Source organism: Monomorium pharaonis, chromosome 7 (assembly GCF_013373865.1).
Source record: "Monomorium pharaonis isolate MP-MQ-018 chromosome 7, ASM1337386v2, whole genome shotgun sequence".
Classification (NCBI taxonomy): Eukaryota; Metazoa; Arthropoda; class Insecta; order Hymenoptera; family Formicidae; genus Monomorium; species Monomorium pharaonis.
In genome coordinates this window covers 2,693,425-2,711,230 of record NC_050473.1, presented here as the reverse complement: position 1 = coordinate 2,711,230, position 17,806 = coordinate 2,693,425, and the positions used below count along the sequence as shown (strand labels likewise).

General features: G+C 41.5%; 2 protein-coding genes across 2 annotated transcripts in view; one reads left to right on the top strand and one right to left on the bottom strand.

Annotated features, from left to right (window-relative positions):
* Positions 1 to 1,977, top strand: part of LOC118646512 (serine protease gd-like) — a 6,279-nt gene extending 4,302 nt beyond the window's left edge. The window contains 7 exon segments of the mRNA XM_036289584.1: positions 268 to 648; positions 1,033 to 1,083; positions 1,086 to 1,256; positions 1,259 to 1,294; positions 1,297 to 1,397; positions 1,721 to 1,915; positions 1,917 to 1,977. Of these exon segments, the coding sequence (XP_036145477.1) occupies positions 268 to 648; positions 1,033 to 1,083; positions 1,086 to 1,256; positions 1,259 to 1,294; positions 1,297 to 1,397; positions 1,721 to 1,915; positions 1,917 to 1,973 (992 nt within the window). The 3' untranslated portion in view covers positions 1,974 to 1,977.
* Positions 1,978 to 2,963: 986 nt separating this feature from the next.
* LOC114254390 (PAX-interacting protein 1) lies at positions 2,964 to 17,800 on the bottom strand. The gene is made up of 13 exons (XM_036289583.1): positions 17,104 to 17,800; positions 15,690 to 16,794; positions 12,009 to 12,482; positions 10,888 to 11,525; positions 10,408 to 10,459; positions 8,566 to 8,736; positions 8,032 to 8,216; positions 5,360 to 7,785; positions 4,739 to 5,183; positions 4,408 to 4,592; positions 4,084 to 4,325; positions 3,330 to 3,916; positions 2,964 to 3,169 (listed from the first exon to the last, which is right to left on the bottom strand). The coding sequence occupies exons 1-12, from the start codon at positions 17,286 to 17,288 to the stop codon at positions 3,590 to 3,592; spliced, it is 6,435 nt and encodes a 2,144-aa protein (XP_036145476.1). The 5' UTR covers positions 17,289 to 17,800; the 3' UTR covers positions 2,964 to 3,169; positions 3,330 to 3,589.
* Between the last annotated feature and the right edge of the window lie 6 nt (positions 17,801 to 17,806).

The window sequence follows — 17,806 nt, the reverse complement described above, 5'->3', positions numbered from 1 at the left end:
GTTGATTAGTCCATTGAATTGAACAATCGCATTTGATTAATTTTGCTTAACGACAATACGATTGGTTAATTCCAATGGACTAATCAACGATTAAGTTAATCAGAATTTGGTGCAAGTGGCTCTAAGATTATAAGCTTACTTAAATCGACTAAGTTTTCTTTTTATTATATACATCACTTCTACCTATACGTAAAAACGTTACTTTGTGTTTAAAAATAACTTGTCTTAAAAGAAAACAAAATTTGTATTTTGAACGTGTAATTTGAGTTATTTTACTTTCTTACTTAGCAAATGGAAATATCCGTGCTACTATCGAGTTGGGGCATATTGTGTATCCGCCAAACAATGATCCAAATTCTTGGACATGGCATCGAAATTCGAGCACTTATTATATACATAATCCGAGTGAAGATCGCCTAAACTATTTGAGTCAATCTAGACGCACTACCGCAATTCCTCCAGTTCAATTCGCCAACAATGAATGCGGTATCACCAATTATTACACGGACAGTACAAATCGTCTGTTTCCCAATGGTCAGGAAACATTTCCGGGCCAATGGCCGTGGGTGGTTGGACTCTTTGTTAAAAAAGAACAATATAAATTTCAATGTACTGGTTCCGTTCTAACTACCAGACACGTTATAACAGGTATGTTAAGAGATTGAAGAGATATTAATTTTTAATTATCATTACTCTTCGTTTTCAAACAATACAAGTTTCCTCCATCTTTCTACTTTGTTTTTTGAATTGCGGAAGGCTTATGTGTATTTGTTTATATTTGCAAATAAAATACGAGACCATAAATTTCTCAATATTCACAATTCATCCAAATATAATCAAAGAATGCACGTGGAAATATCTGGAAAGATCACCTAATATTGTGTATTTCTATTAATATACTTTATCTATAATATTGATTGAACTTATTCTTTATCTTTACCTAGTTTTTTACAATTAAAAGTTTAGTTTTTTTTCTTAAAATATTGATTATCAAAGAAATGTATCTTTCATGCACATATCACATTTTTATAGCGGGGCATTGTTTGAAGAAAAACTTTAGTAGTAATGACACCATACATCCCAATGATTGCTTGTGGCCTTGGGACGATTTAATTTTCGACACTTTCGTGAGGAGGGATCTGTCAATCGGGAAGTTGCAAATTACACAATCCATCCAGATTATGCGCATTATCTCAGCGGCGATTCTGATCTAACAATTTTGATCCTGACGATGCCCGTTGAGTTTAGTCCTTTCATTAACCTATATGCCTGTGGTTTGGTTCGACTAATCTTCAAACATCATCAATAAAAGAGGATATGTTGTGGGATGGGGCAAAGATTTAACGAACCGTTTTCCTGATTATCCACGTATGGCGAGGGTGCCGATAGTGAGTCAGGTAAGAATCCAAATAGCCAAACTATTAAAATAAAATATCTAAATGCTTATTAAAAAGTTTGCAAGCAAATGGTACGCAAATTCTATTATACAAGACGATTTCACAAAAGCTGAATTATTAGCAGAAATATAACAAACTGTACAAACCTTGACAGTCAATAGTCACAAAATATCGACCAAGAATGTCAAATTATGACGCAAACTTTGTTAACAAAAAATACAAATATTATTTATAAAATATACTGAAACATTGACAAATTCAACACTACCATCATAAAACCAAGTATTGTAAATGAACATCAAACGAATTTGTATAAATTATAGGAGATATGTCTTCGGAGTAACCAGATTTTCTTCAGCTTCACATCAGATCGCACTCTTTGTGCCGGTAAAGACGAGAGCGGTCCTGGCAGTGGTGAAAGCGGGAGCGGGTTAGTCATTTTCGATGATACCACGGGCCGTTATCGTTTACGTGGAATCGTTTCCCGAAATTTATCTAAACTCAAAGATTACGTCGTTTTATGTTGACATAGCCAAATATATATCTTGGATTCAACAACAGATTTCTACCACGTAATCTCTATGTCCAATCTCTTCATACAAAATGTGCTAGCAATGAAGCTTTTATGTGTAAGTTATACAAAACTGCGCTAGATTAATACAATTTTACTTTTAATTTTATCTTTAATTGTTTATACTGATTCTTTTTGTCGTAATAAATTTGTATTGATATAAAAACAAGATAAATAAGTAAAATACAATTATACAAGTTATTAATTGTTACAGTCAATTTTTTAATAATTAAAAATAAATTGTATTACAACACGCGCATGTTATAGTATATGTAATAGGCCGATACTTATGTAATGCTTCTACAAAACGTAAATAATAATTGACGACGTCGTTTATTTTGACGTAATCCTTGTAAACGATCAAATACATATTCTGGAGTCAACAACATATCTCATCATGTAAAACTGATCTTGCGCTGTAGATTACAAAATATGTTAACTTTATGTAAGATTTATCCGTGGCGGCGACATTTTATGGTAATAAAAAACAATACTGGCTTGAAAGACAAATACAAGTGCCAGAACGCATAAAACATGTCTACTAACCATTTTTGACCGTTTTATTATGCATTTTTTCCCCGTAATTGCAGATAAAAGTAAAAATATCTATTCATATTTATATACTAATACAACTATAAGTTTATACTCATTGTACAGAAATTTAAACGGCCAATTATGAATGTTTGCAAAGTGAACGAGTATAAAAACGGATAAAACTAAAAAAACTCAATTCTTTTTAGAATTAATGATTCTTTTAGAATTGCATTAATTTAAAGTTTATCTTCTCTTTTTCAGTTATAAACAGATTCCTATACATTGCACACAAATGAATATAACATTCACAACTGATAGATACTGTCTTTACTCGATGCGTTCAAGATATGAACAAAAAACGGATACAGATAATTACAAGAATACAGAATATATCAAATCTACTATACTTACCTCCAGATAATTCAAATGAAAAAAATAGCTGTAAAAAGTGTAACAATGTCTTTTTTGTATCATAAAATTATGTTTTTTATTGTCCCATTGCAGAAGATAAGCAAAAATTTCCGTTTCGAAAATAATCACTAAAGAATTGATAGGCCCATAACAGGGATAAAAATATAGCAAAGTATAACCTTTTAGATTTAACTTGTATCAGGTTGGAAATATTGTCGTGCAACTGCGCCTAATACAATTTCTGCACTGTACACATCTGCAAAATTTTAAATGAAAAAACTTACATGTAACAAGATAAAATTTCTATTACGTTTAATAACATCTACTCCGTTTAACTTTCAATCTCTCTTTAAAATAAACTTTCTTTATGTAAAAAACAAGATAACAAAACGTTAAGTTAATTTATAATTACTTACTAATATTTGCACGTAAGACATCAGAGAGAAGATGGAGGTCATTGTCATGAGTCACGATAATATAACTTAATTTCGCAGCATTCATTTCTTGTATTTGAGCGATTGATCTACGTGTCTTTTCCATTGTACCTCCTGCACTCTCTATTATTTCCGCAATTGCCGAGGGAGATGGTATTACACTTGGTGTAACATAAAATATTTACCCTATTTGTACAGAAAAATAAAAATAAAATATTTCCATTTGCATATCACTTTTTGTATCATACAATTAAAATTCGAATTGTTAAAGAAATATTGTTTAAAAAAAAATCTGTTACCTTAAGTACTGTTCCTCGATTGGGACTCGCTAAACTTTTTTCGATATTGCAATTGAAATTTTTCTCGAATTCTGGATCACCGAGCATATATGCATTTTCGTCCACAAAAGTGTTTTTTGAAGAGCATTCGAGCAACCATTGAAGGCTGACGATATATTTACATCGTGATAAACAACACAATAATTTTACTGTTCGTAATGGTGCTGACATTACGAGATGAGTAGCATCTCGCCAGCTAGCAGCTAAAGCACCTCCCAGTTCTCGAATCCTCTGAAAAATCACATAAACTCTATTCAATAAATTGTAGCAGCAAAATGCAGTAATAATATATTGCAATTATTAGAGTTCTGTAACTATGAACAAATATGAAGTTAGTATGTTTTGAAATAAAATTTTGGATATTCCAAAAAACAAAATAAATGGTATTTATTTAATACCTTGGCATGATTTTTCGGGTTAATACCAGAAAATAGTATTCTTGGTTGTTTATCGGGTGGCGGAGGATCAGGATTGCTAATAACAATTGGTTCATCCAGACCCAAAAGATGCGGATCTTTATTCAATAATGGACCATCCAGACGTGGCTTTTTGTATTTTCTGATTGAATTTGGACCCTGACCAACCTGTTTTACTTTGTCATATGATTCTTGCGTAATATTTATTGGCATTTTCCAAGCAGCTAGAATCAAAAATAGAACTTTATATATAACAATTAATTTCAATATATAACTGTTTTATGATCTAACAAATAAATGTTATACCCATGAGATGAGGCACTAACGAATAATCTAGTCTGAAAGGGTTGCTCAGACTAAACTGTTGATACTTTGGACCCTCAAGTTGATGCAAAGCATTCATCTGTCCGCATAGTAAATCCGTCAACCATTGTACGTTTACGACACTGGTTTGCCATTCGCGTGCCTTTTTATATTTTTGTCCATCTGGCCTAAAGTTATTTCAACATATAATTATTATGTAAAAAATATTATTAAACTGTTAATTAATTGTATGAAATATTACAATATATAACAACACGTAACAATTAATAAATAGTATACTTATTATTAAAATAGTTGAAAGAACGATCTATACCTTCTACAGACAAGAAGAGTATTGTGCCTGGAAAAGTAATTAGTGTACTTTGCACCCAAAGCCTCTAACATGAATTTGACTTTTGCTCGTTCTTCTCCCTCGAATCCAGAAAAAGATATGATTTGCTTGCTACATGGAAGTTCAGTTAAGCCAAACGGCGTTGGAAAGTGAAGAACATGCCAAGGTGGGACTACTTGTTGCTTACTGACAACATCGGAAAGCCAATGTGCACTAACACAACGTTTTCCCTCACGCAAAGCTTGCACCACAGTTGGATGTTTCTGCGTGATAGCTAACACGTGCGTTGCGCGAGTACAGTATTGCGCTTCTACTTCGCCACCATGTCTTTCGATAACTTGTTTCCAAACAGAAACTTCATTAGGACGCTGTACATCATATTCGACAATGACGAAAATGCATCCTAACAGAAATAGATCTGGCGGCACTGAAAATACACACATTATTCTCTCATTAATGATAATGTAATACACAATGCCAAATGTATATATAAATATAAATATTAAAGTTTTTAAATAATATTACTAACGTATATAAAGTATAATTTATCTATAATAATAACATTGATAAATAATAATAAAAAATAAAAAAATTGAAACATACATTTCAAATTTGGATTGTGACCATAAAACTGAGTCTTAGGTTGTGGCATAACTGGAGCATATTGCATTTTCATAGGTGCTCCTGATGGTGCGCCATTTGTTATATTCCCCAAAGTTCTTCTCTGATAAGCGGCTAAGAGTTGTGGATCTTGCGAAGGTGGGGGTGGAGGTCGATGTTGCGCAGTCATCAATCTCAATTGACCAGCTGCACTACCTTCAGCAGCACCACTTTGTATTCTGTTGGTTAGCATATTTGCCAATGCAGTTTTAGTTTTAGGATTCACGACAAGCTGCTGATCTGGTGAAATTTGCGCATTATTTGGCAAAGGCGCTAATTGCGGTTCTTGCTGTGCCCCTGGTTGTTGTTGTTGTTGTTGCTGCTGCTGCTGCTGCTGCTGTTGTTGTTGTTGTAGATGCAACTGCTGCAATCTAACCATTTGTTGTTGCTTCTGTAACTGTAATTGCGCCAATTGCTGAGGTGTCAGTTGTGCCTGTTGGAATGGTTGGCCCGTTTGTGAAGCTTGCGGACCTTGAACGGCCTGGCCGGCTGACACAATGACTTGATTGGAAGAGTTTATTGGAGTTAATGCTGGTGGCTGTACACCAGGATGTACCGGCTTCTGCCCAGAAGGTTGCGCGAGTTGTGGTCCCATCATCTGCGGTCGAGCTTGCTGAACCCATTGTAAACTACCTGGCTGTACTGGTTTACCAGGGCTTCTTATAACAGCAATATGTGAGCCTTGCTGCGCTTGACGATTCTGCATCTGCCTCTGCAATAGGAGGTTTCGTTGTTTTTGAATCTTCTGTATAAACTGAGCCCTCTGTTGCGGGTCCATCTGCTGCAGTTGCTGATGTGTCTGCGCGTCCAAATGAATCAACTGTCGGGGAGGTTGAGGTGGTTGTTGATTCCATTGTCCTCCGGAGGCTCTTTGAGCACCAATCTGTTGCTGCTGTTGTTGCCTTTGCAGTTGTAAGTGGTATTGCTGTTGCTGCCACTGTGAGTCTCGTTGAACGATAAATCCTTGTTGATTTGGTCCAATTAATTGCTGATTCTGTGACTGTTGTTGTAATTGACCGTCTCTTATGACGAACTGTTGAGAATTCTGTGGAGCAGATTGCTGCAGTTGCTGTGAGATCTGTTGTATCTTCTGCTGCTGTTGTTGCTGTTGCAACAAAATAAGTTGTCTTTGCTCGGGAGTGAGTTGCTGCGGTGGAGTCTGTTGTTGAGTCAATGGATGCTGACCTGCTATTTGTTGCTGTTGAGAAGATAATTGTTGCTGCTGCTGCTGCTGCATCACTATTTGCTGCTGCTGTTGCTGCTGAGCCAGTTGCACTTGTTGCTGCTGTTGCGTCAAATGTGACTGAGTCTGTAATTGCTGTTGTTGAATAATTTGCTGTTGATTCAATTGCTTTTGTTGTGATGTCAGTAGTTGCTGTGGATTTAGCTGATGCTGGGATAATTGCGAATTTATTGGTTGTTGCTGTTGTTGTTGGGGCATCATGGATTGCTGTTGTCCTACTAATTGTTGCTGTATCTGAGGCGACTGCTGTTGATTCAAAAGTTGTTGCTGCTGATTATACGGTGGTTGCTGCAACTGTTGCTGATGTTGTGTGAGTTGTTGCTGCGTCAATTGCTGTTGTGATGTTAACTGTTGCTGTTGTATCAACTGATGTTGCATATTCATTTGCTGTTGCTGTTGTTGCGGAGACAATTCTTGCTGTTGCATTTGTGATGGTACAGCTTTCATTTGCGGAGAAATGTTTTGCTGAGATGTCTGTGGAAGCCAATTTGTTTGATGAATTACATCTTGATCAGAGACTGATGGAGCGACCGTGGAAGTACTCGGATTGGTCGAGGGAACTGGCCGTGGAAGATGCTGCTGTTGCGATTGCGATTGCATATTTATAGTATTTTGTCCATTTGTCGAATAAGGAACAGTCGCTGTACTAGTCACACCAAGACTGTGCGGAGCACTCGAGGGTACCGGTGGACTCGGCTGATTCCATGGCATACGTTGCTTGAGCTGTTCGAGCATGGCTTTAGTCTTATCTTGCTCTTCTTGTGTAATGTTATTATCTGTATCTTCGTCCATGAATCCGGTAATCAAGGCTGTCGAACTATTTGGAGACACTAATAGTCTAGGATGATACTCCACTTCACTTACAAGAGTGCCTTTTTTACAACATTCCGTTATCCAGTCAGGTGTTACAATAGGTATGTGGTGTCTCATAGCAGCTTCATACTTTGCGCCACTTGCTTTGCACGTAATCAAATGAGTGCAATATCTGTCCAAGCGTAGCTGACATTTGCCACCTTGCAAGGTTATCATTGCCCATAGGGACTTGCTATCAGCCCGACTTACCTGAGACAGGCAGACATGTATGTTCGAAAACAACTGATTCTCTTCTGGTGAGAAATATTGCGTTCTGTTTAAATTTTCATTAAGGAATATATATTCTGCCATAAATTTAATCATGTTTAGTAATAAATCTCAAAGTATTTTTTAAATGTTAACTTTATTACTTATCTCCTTAAAAATTTATTAAAAAACTGTTCAAAAATTACTTATTTAGAATATAAAAATATTTAAATAAAAAAAAAGTTTCAAATACAATTTTATTATTATAATTGTGAGTAGAATATTAAAATATAAGTCTTTCGTAAAAGGATACGGTAGAAGTTTCTTGCACTTAATGGAATATAAAATCCAATTTTGCGTAACTGCTGGTATCTCATATAGATCCTTTGCTTCAGAAATATCATTTTCTAATGCTTCATTGCCTGCTATCAGATGCGTAACAAAATCACTAAAATAATTGGATCTCTCAGCCCCACCTTCTTGCAATAAATTCAAAATCTGCAAAAGTACGTACTTATAATTAATAAATAATAACATTTTTTAACGTCAGGTATATAAATCTGAAATAATTTCACACTTCGTTTCAAATATTAAAAAAAAAGCCGTACAGAAAAGAGAAGCGATCTGAGAACCGGACATTTACATGAAATGGTGCTCCAAATTATAACCCCCGTTAACAATCGAGCACGTCAGTTTCGCGTCAGAAAAAAGAAGCATTGTAGCTTTCGAAAACATTGGGCGGTCAGCTGCGACAGCAGCGAATCACACGGCCGTTCGATCCGTCGAGCGTCGAACTGTCGATGGAACAAAAACGCGGGAAAATCAGCAGAAAAACTGTATAACGCACCTTCGGATCGGCCTCACCGCTGACGTAGTATTTAACGTTGGCAAACAGAGCACTGTCGAGCTTCAAGTCTTCGAGGCCAGCCCGTATGTCGCCCATCCTGTCGAATCCGTCCGTTACTCCGCTCACGTCCTCGGCATCACAACAATAGCGGGCGCGGAGCGCGCACCGCACTCAAACCGTTTCTAGAACTCCGAAGATATGACTCCGCAGTATTTGAAAACAAAAGTCCGTCGCGACGCTTTTGTTATTATTATGATTGCAGGTTATGTCGCGAGCGAGCCTTGCGTGGCGCTATGCTTGATCCGCGCGCCCCACAGCTCGCGGATATTATCAACGGCGCGCAATTCGAACTCCGAAGCATTTCACGAGTTTTCGATAATTATAAACTATTACTTTGCGACAGTTTATTGTCAATTTATTGTTAACGTAAAAGAAGTAGAAATAATAATTTGAACTAACATTAAATTTACGATAAAAAATGTAAATTCGATAATATTTTTATACTATAGAAGCTCATTATTATTTTTTAATCGTTTCCATTGTTAAAATCTTTATTCTATTTCTCACGCAAATAAAATAAGATTTTAAAATATTCTTTTTTTCAATTATCTAGAAAGAATAATTTTAAATTCTAAATTAACTTGATTAAAAAATTTGTTTCTAATTTTCCATACTTTATTTAGTTAGAGAAATAATTGATGATAGATCAATAAATTTCAAAATTTTATGTTTTACACGAGGATGCTGTTTTAATCTAAAAAATAAAAACGATAAAAATAATTTAGTATGAATAGTCAATCGTTAAATGTACATATTTTAAATCTGAACCAAAAAAGATATAAATTATATTATTTTTCTATAAGTTTTGAAGAAAGTAATAAAATATTAAATAAATTTGCTAAATTGAAACATATTATCTTTTCTAATTTTAACATAAAATATATATTTCACATTAGTGTTATTATAACAATAATGTATTGAAAAAATAATTTATGAAACAAAGCTACGAAGAATATTGCTCGGGGATTAGGGTATGACAATTGCGACAATTTGAAAACATTTGCTTTATTACGTTCCTTTCGTTTCCGCATATTAGGTACATATCAGCATCTAAAATGCTTCTCTCCTTTTAATTCAATAAAATTCGTTCTTGCACTAACTTTTATATTTGTATCTTCTACTTCCTCCCTTACTTTCTTGCATTCGCTCTTCCTCTTTCGCTCATAAATAAATAAATTATCGGCTAATATGTACACGATCTCAATAGTTCTCTTTTTCTTATTTTAATAATAATTTGTCGTTTAATAAACGTATCTTGTAAAGACTCTAGAAATATTGAGCTTGGTCTGGTCAGTATACGTAATATATTTTCATTAAGTTCTGTCGCCTCAAATTATATTTATATCTCTCTGTTTATATATCTTTCTTTCTCTCTTTTTCTCTCTGTTTCTTCTAAAATTATTTATTTCTTCTCTCTTGCTTCGTACAATCGGTTAATATCTCCGCGTTCGTTCCAAGTGCAGCTTTTCAAGAATATATTTGAATAGATAATTTGGAGAGCAGAGAAAAATGCTCGGACATTGCCAACAAATTGGCAAAAAAATACATGTATATTTCTGAGATGTAATGGTGTTTGAATATTGTTGCGCGTCGGTCTAGTCCAAGTTTCGATTTTTTCCCTAGAAAATTTGCAAATTTGCGTTTAGGAAACTCCTTGTAAGTTGCAAATCTTGCTATTAATACACAACTATTCTGAGATATCTTGTACGTTCAATTAGGATGTCTATATAATAAGAGAAGAGTTCTGAAATATCTCATGTAATAATATTTTCTCAGGCACACCTGTGAATATTTACAATCCAATATACGTTTGAGATTAATCGAATCGTTTAAACTATTACATCAATAAGATCACTCGTAATAGCAACGAAAAAAAAAAAAAAGATAAACAAGACCACTGAAAAAGGAGATAAGAAGATTTATCTTGTTATGTGAGATAAAATCGGCGCAATGCAAAGAGAAAATTATACAGGGTCGCCGATCCACCGCGAGCTGGAAGCCTATCACAGACACTGGAAACCGAATTAGATGAAACGGATTAAAATAGGGAGAAAGAAATATCAACAACGACCTGCGAGATCGGACTACATCATAGTCTCGCTGCAGCTAGTCATATTATCAAAGTCTAAATGTAAGTACGGGCGACGATCGTGTTCGCAAAAAGCTGCACTACCGCCAGACCCAGCCAGCGGGTTGCACCATCCATCGGAGCGTATCGTGTTCGTGAGGTAACACAGTATTTCTAGAATCTCGTTAATGCGCTAGGAACCCGGGCTGGCGTTATCGCCACTTCTTCTCCTCGCCTCGAGCTGTTTCGCTAGCAGCGCGACCTCCCAATTATTGTAGCCATCTTGCCGCATGATCTTATCGTCGTCATCCTCGTCATCTTCCTCTTCCTCTTCTTCTTCCTCTTCATCCTCTTCGTCGCCCTCATCGCTATCACCCTTGCGACGGTCGCAAATGTCAAATTCCTCGTCTGATCTGCTGTCGCTGTTCGATTCAAGGTCGATCGCCACGTCATCCCGGGACAGCCTCTGCGGCACTATCGAGTTCGGCAGCTCCTGCAGTTCCAAGGTTTCTCTTTCCGAGTGTTCCTCCCACGATCGCCTGCTGCGTGAGCTCGAGGACGAGTGCCGGTCGCGCGACCGCGTGGACCCGCCAAGAACGGTGTCCACGGAGCTGTCACGCATGAAGGGGTGATCCTCGCGATCGTCTTCGAGGTCCTCCTCCATGGAAGCATCGTGCTCGGTGCTGTCCCCACCGGAGTCGTCCCCGCGTCGCAGTTTCCTTCGCTCCAGCTGTTGGATCCGCGACTGTAATTGCGATATTATCTCGTCACGTTTGCGGACCTCCAGCTCGAGAGACGTGAACTGTCGCTCGAATTTGTTCTGCATGTCTTCCTACAACGTCAAAAGCAGCAGTATGATTAATCGGACGGCCGCCGTGTGTCACACGGTAATGGGGAACTTCTGCGAGAGGAGTTGGATAATTGATGGGCTTGATGGACGTATACATCTGGCGACGATGAGTACCAAGTTCGGGACTTTGGGAAACTATGTTTGGAACGGTGACGAGCTTAAATTCCTGAAACTACAATACGGCCTCTCTTTGCTCTACAACGGAAGAAAGAATGACAATAGCCTTACAAAATAAAAATTAAATTACTAGTAACAGAAAAATATTGAGTGAATTTAGTCCCGCCGATTATTTGCATTGTCAATAAATATCGATATCGGGAGTGTTGTCGAGGCGTCTCTCGCGTTTCTAACGAGAGCCCTTTGACAAAGGCACTCCCGCGTGATGACAGGGAGCGGTACACAAAGCTCGTTCATTGAAAGCGTGGACAAAGGAGGCAGTTGCGCGCGCGCGCGCTCCTCACTCACCAGACCCGCCTTGATGACCTCACCAACCCCGGAGAGCAATTCGCCCAGGCACTCCTCCTCCCGCGGCCGGCACACCGTTTGCAGAACACCACCGGCACTGCTCACAGGACGGAAACTGAATTTATTGGGCGGCGGCAGTGACGGCTGATCCTGGGTGCCGGACAGCGGGTAATTCGACGGCGGCTGCTGGGGCTGCTCGGACGGCGGGCTCTGCAACGTGTACTTGTTGAAGGTCACGCTCTTGGACAGCTTCGAGTGCCGCGCGGCGTAACCCTCGATCGTCGGCGCTCTCATCAGCCTCCTCAGCTCGGCGGCGGCCTGGTGATCTGGCGTGCTCGTGGCCGAGGTCTCCGAACTGCCGGCCCTACTACTCGCCGACAGTTTCTTCAGAATGCTCTTTAGGTTCCGCCTCTCGAGAGTCTCGTTCTCCGGCGACAGCTGTTCCACCGCTGGCGACGCTTCTTTTTGTCGGTCCTGTTATAGAACAAAATTCTAATTGGAGAGGTTCAATATTAAACAATTATAATTGCGTCATGTGTAAATTAAAATTCTTTTAATACATTTATTATATTTTATCAAGAAATGAATTATCAATATTCATACGTCCTCATTTATTATGAATAATTATTAATTATTAATTATTAATTGTTATTGTCATTTTCGATGCATTATCCAAACTTTCCTCTGCATTTTGCAACACTGCACTTGTAAACAAAACATTTAATATTCAAACAATACTATATAATAAATAAATTTCTTCAAGCATATCTGGAAATCATCGAATTAGTATTTTCTGAATTAATTTTGTTTTATATTATAATTTTTTTTAATTTTATTATTTTTTTATACTAGAACATTACAAGCGCGCGCTATTTGACTTTTCACTTTAAAAATAATAATAATTGCAATTTGATCTTCTCTATCTTTCGTTTACATAAATCAAACGTCTTCTGCAATTTTGAATAAAAAAATGTAAAGTTTAATTATACATATATATATACATACATATATACATACATACATACATACCTACATACCTACCTAGATACATACAGACCAACATACATACCTACTTACATACTTACTGCTACCTAGCTACCTAGCTACATATTTATCTAGTTACGCTCGCTCGTTTGCTCACTCCCTCCCTCCCTTTTTCACTCACACACTCGCTCACTCCTAGCTCACTCCTCGCTCACTCCTCGCTCACTCACTCGCTCACTCCTGGCTCACTCTTCACTCACTCACTCACTCTTCACTCATTCTTTACTCACTCACTTACTCACTCACTGCCAACCAGCCAGCCAGTCGCTCACTCGCTCACTCGCTCACTCCCGGCTCACTCCCGGCTTACTCCCGGCTCACTCCCGGCTCACTCCCGGCTCACTCCTCGCTCACTCCTCGCTCACTCCCGGCTCACTCCTCGCTCACTCCTCGCTCACTCACTCGCTCCCTCCTCGCTCAGTCACTCGCTCACTCACTCGCTCACTCCTGGCTCACTCCTGACTTACTCCTCGCTCACACCCGGCTCACTCCCGGCTTACTCCCGGCTCACTCCCGGTCCACTCCCGGCTTACTCCCGGCTCACTCCTCGCTCACTCCCGGCTCACTCCTCGCTCACTCACTCGTTCACTCCTGGCTCACTCCTGGCTTACTCCCGGCTCACTCCCGGCTTACTCCCGGCTCACTCCCGACCCACTCCCGGCTCACTCCCGGCTTACTCCCGGCTTACTCCTCGCTCAATCCCGGCTCACTCCTCGCTCACTCACTCGCTCACTTCTGGCTCACTCCTGGCTTACTCCTCGCTCACTCCCGGCTCACTCCCGGCTTACTCCCGGCTCACTCCCGGCTTACTCCCGGCTCACTCCTCGCTCACTCTTAGCTCACTCCTCGCTCACTCACTCGCTTACTCCTCGTTCATCTACTCGCTCACTCCTCGCTCACTCCCGGTTTACTCCCGGCTTACTCCCGGCTCACTCCCGGCCCTCTCCCGACTCACTCCCGGCTCACTCCTCGCTCACTCTTCGCTCACTCACTCGCTCACTCCTGGCTCACTCCTGGCTTACTCCTCGCTCACTCCCGGCTCACTCCCGGCTCACTCCCGGCTCACTCCCGGCCCACTCCCGGCTTACTCCCGGCCCTCTCCCGGCTCACTCCCAGCTCACTCCTCGCTCACTCCCGGCTCACTCCTCGCTCACTCCCGGCTCACTCCTCGCTCACTCCTCGCTCACTCACTCGCTCACTCCTGGCTCACTCCCGGCTTACTCCCGGCTCACTCCCGGCCCACTCCCGGCTCACTCCCGGCTTACTCCCGGCTCACTCCCGGCCCTCTCCCGACTCACTCCCGGCTCACTCCTCGCTCACTCTTCGCTCACTCACTCGCTCACTCCTGGCTCACTCCTGGCTTACTCCTCGCTCACTTCCGGTTCACTCCCGGCTCACTCCCGGCCCACTCCCGGCTTACTCCCGGCTTACTCCCGGCCCTCTCCCGGCTCACTCCCAGCTCACTCCTCGCTCACTCCCGGCTCACTCCTCGCTCACTCCCGGCTCACTCCTCGCTCACTCACTCGCTCACTCCTGGCTCACTCCCGGCTTACTCCCGGCTCACTCCCGGCCCACTCCCGGCTCACTCCCGGCTTACTCCCGACTCACTCCCGGCCCTCTCCCGGCTCACTCCTCGCTCACTCACTCGCTCACTCCTGGCTCACTCCCGGCTTACTCCCGGCTCACTCCCGGCCCACTCCCGGCTCACTCCCGGCTTACTCCCGACTCACTCCCGGCCCTCTCCCGGCTCACTCCTCGCTCACTCCTCGCTCACTCCTGGCTCACTCCTGGCTTACTCCTCGCTCACTCCCGGCTTACTCCCGGCTCACTCCCGGCCCACTCCTCGCTCACTCCCGGCTTACTCCCGGCTCACTCCCGGCCCACTCCCGGCCCACTCCCGGCTCACTCCCGGCTTACTCCCGGCTCACTCCCGGCCTTCTCCCGGCTCACTCCTCGCTCACTCCCGGCTCACTCTTAGCTCACTGACTCGCTCATCTACTCGCTCACTCCTCGCTCACTCCTGACTCACTCTTCACTCACTCACTGCCAACCAGCCAGCCAGTCGCTCACTCGCTCACTCCTGACTCACTCCTTGCTCACTCCCGGCTCACTCCCGGCTCACTCCTCGCTCATTCCTCGCTCACTCCCGGCTCACTCCTCGCTCACTCACTCGCTCACTCCTCGCTCCCTCCTCGCTCCCTCCTCGCTCACTCCTCGCTCACTCCTTGCTCACTCACTCGCTCACTCTTCGCTCCCTCCTCGCTCCCTCCTCGCTCACTCCGTGCTCCCTCCTCGCTTCACGCGCGCTACTTAACTTTTTATTTTTTACTTTTTAAAATAAATTACAACAATAAATGTATAAATAATATTTAACAAACTTGACAGCTGTCAAAATTGCAATGACAGCTACTCTTGCAACACGAAGTATGCGCAGCGAGAGAACCAATCGGCATCGCGGAAAAACGACAATAATAAACTTCGAGAAATGCGAGCAATCGACTTTACATGCCTTTTTTTAGATAGGATATATGTTATACTTTTAAAAGTATCTGTTGAAAGAGAGACTATAAAACAAGACTATAGAACTTACTCTTGTCAATATGTAGAAATAAGAAAACAATTGATAAAACTACTTACTTGATTATATTTAGCCAGTTTTCTGACATACTCGATAGCACAAGCTTCCGAATGACTCCTTGTGAGATTGCCATCGTACTCCGGCTCGACATTCTCACCGCAATCGAGAGACGAGCTCCTGACCGCTTTCTCCAGTTCGGCCAGCTTCTGCCTCTCGTTGAGGATTTTGAGCTTTTTGACGAACGGTAGACCGCAGTACTCTGGCGATAAATCGTCGACGGAGGCATACATTTTGGTTTGCTGTAGCTTTCTAGTCGGTGGGCTTTTCTGCGGCGAATTGTCCTTGGCGGTCAACGATGCGTTTTTCAGCGTGGTCCACGGCCTCTTGATCGTGCGCGTCTCAACCTGCGAGATCACAGTGGTCATCGCGACGCTCTGACCACCTGAGGACGACTGCTCGTCCGATAGCGTGCTTGTCTCTTCAGGAATGACGTTCCTTGTAGCAGGAAGCAGAGAGTCCTTGATGGGCATCTCCCTCTCTATTTGAATGGTGTCCTGCTCGTTCTTTGCCTTTAGCAGAAGTATCCTCTGCAAGAACGGCAGATTTGGGTTGGTAGGGTTCAAGGGCTCCGAGACTGGCGGCGCGTGCGACTCCGCCGCGTGGCTCGGCGTGTCCATCAGGGTACGCCGTTCCTCCCTCTCTTCCTTCTCCTTCAACAGCCTGAGCCTGGACAGCAGCGGAAGACCGGCGCCCAGCGGTGACACTGGCTGCTCCTGAGTATTGGGTAAAGACAGGTCGTGGCCGTCGTCGATCTTCTGCTGCCGTTTCAGAACCGCCGCCTTCGGCGCCAGTGGCTGAAGCTCCAGGCTCTCTTCCAGCCGCGTGTTACGCCTGCTCTTGCGCAGGACGTTCTTCAGACCCTTCACGTCGCTCTTGAGCTTATCGACGATCCTCTTGCCGGTACTGTTGTCGGATGAATCGTGGCCGGGAGATGTAGGTTGGCGCGATGCTCGTGCTACCCTTTGCGCTTCCATCAGCCGCTTCCGACCGAGATTCTGCAGGATCTCCTGCGCCTCCGGGTAGTCCTTCATCGCTGCCAGCACGTCCTCCCGCGAGAGGCTAAACAGCTCGGAGTAACCAACCGAACGAACGTCAGCTGTGCGTCTGAAAGTTTTTTCCGAGTTTTCGGCTTTAAGAATTTATCTCTCATAAAGCGCACGAAATTAAGAGTCTACATAAACTTTTATGGCTACAACTTAAATCGTTTGTAAAAATTTTTTTTCGTCGCATCTCTTAGATATCAAACTCTTTTTTTAAGAATTTACAATTTTACATAAAGGAATGAGTGTCTTTCGTTGCTTCGTGTAATTGTCTGGCTCAACTCCGCGTTACGCGAAATGAGAAGTGGCTCCATTATGGATTCTAAGACAATCATTCTCCGAGCGGAGGAGAAGCCGGAAGAATTTTACTCACTTGTTCAATCCATCTAAATTGAGTATACCAATCTCGCCGAAAAAGTCCCCGGCCTTCATTGTCGTGAGGACTCTACCAGTTTCGCTGATCACCTCTAGAATACCGTCGGCTATTATGAACATTTCACGAGCGACTTCGCCCTTCCGACATATCGAATCACCAGGGGTGAAGATGTAGGCCTTCATCTTCAGGACGAGATCGTGTAGAAATTCCGGTTGACATTCCTACAAGGTAGTACCGATTTGTTAAAGAGCATGAAATCGTATACGGTGTCTCAACAAAATTACAAGAAAATTTTTACAGGCTATCAAGTATAACTTTTCAAGTTCTCTATGAGATTAGTATATATGAAAGAGCAGAATTTACGAAATTTTGTAGCATGTACAACAATAATCAGCACTTGTATAAAAGACTTAATATTGACTTTTTTTACAATCATTATGACATAAAATTGTTCATTAATTGTTTTTACAATCAATATTATACGCATACAACTCACAAATAAATTCATGGATATATTATATATTTTCTTATCACTTCCATCTTTTCCCAACGTTACAACGTTTCCTCTGCATAAAGGAGGATTTTCATTTCTAATAGAGACAGCCGTTCAGATTTTATTACATTAGCGTTAGCGTTCAAGAGTGGAAATTTCGCTGAGCATTTCTAACTTCGTAATCACCTTAAAATTTAAAGCTTCTAC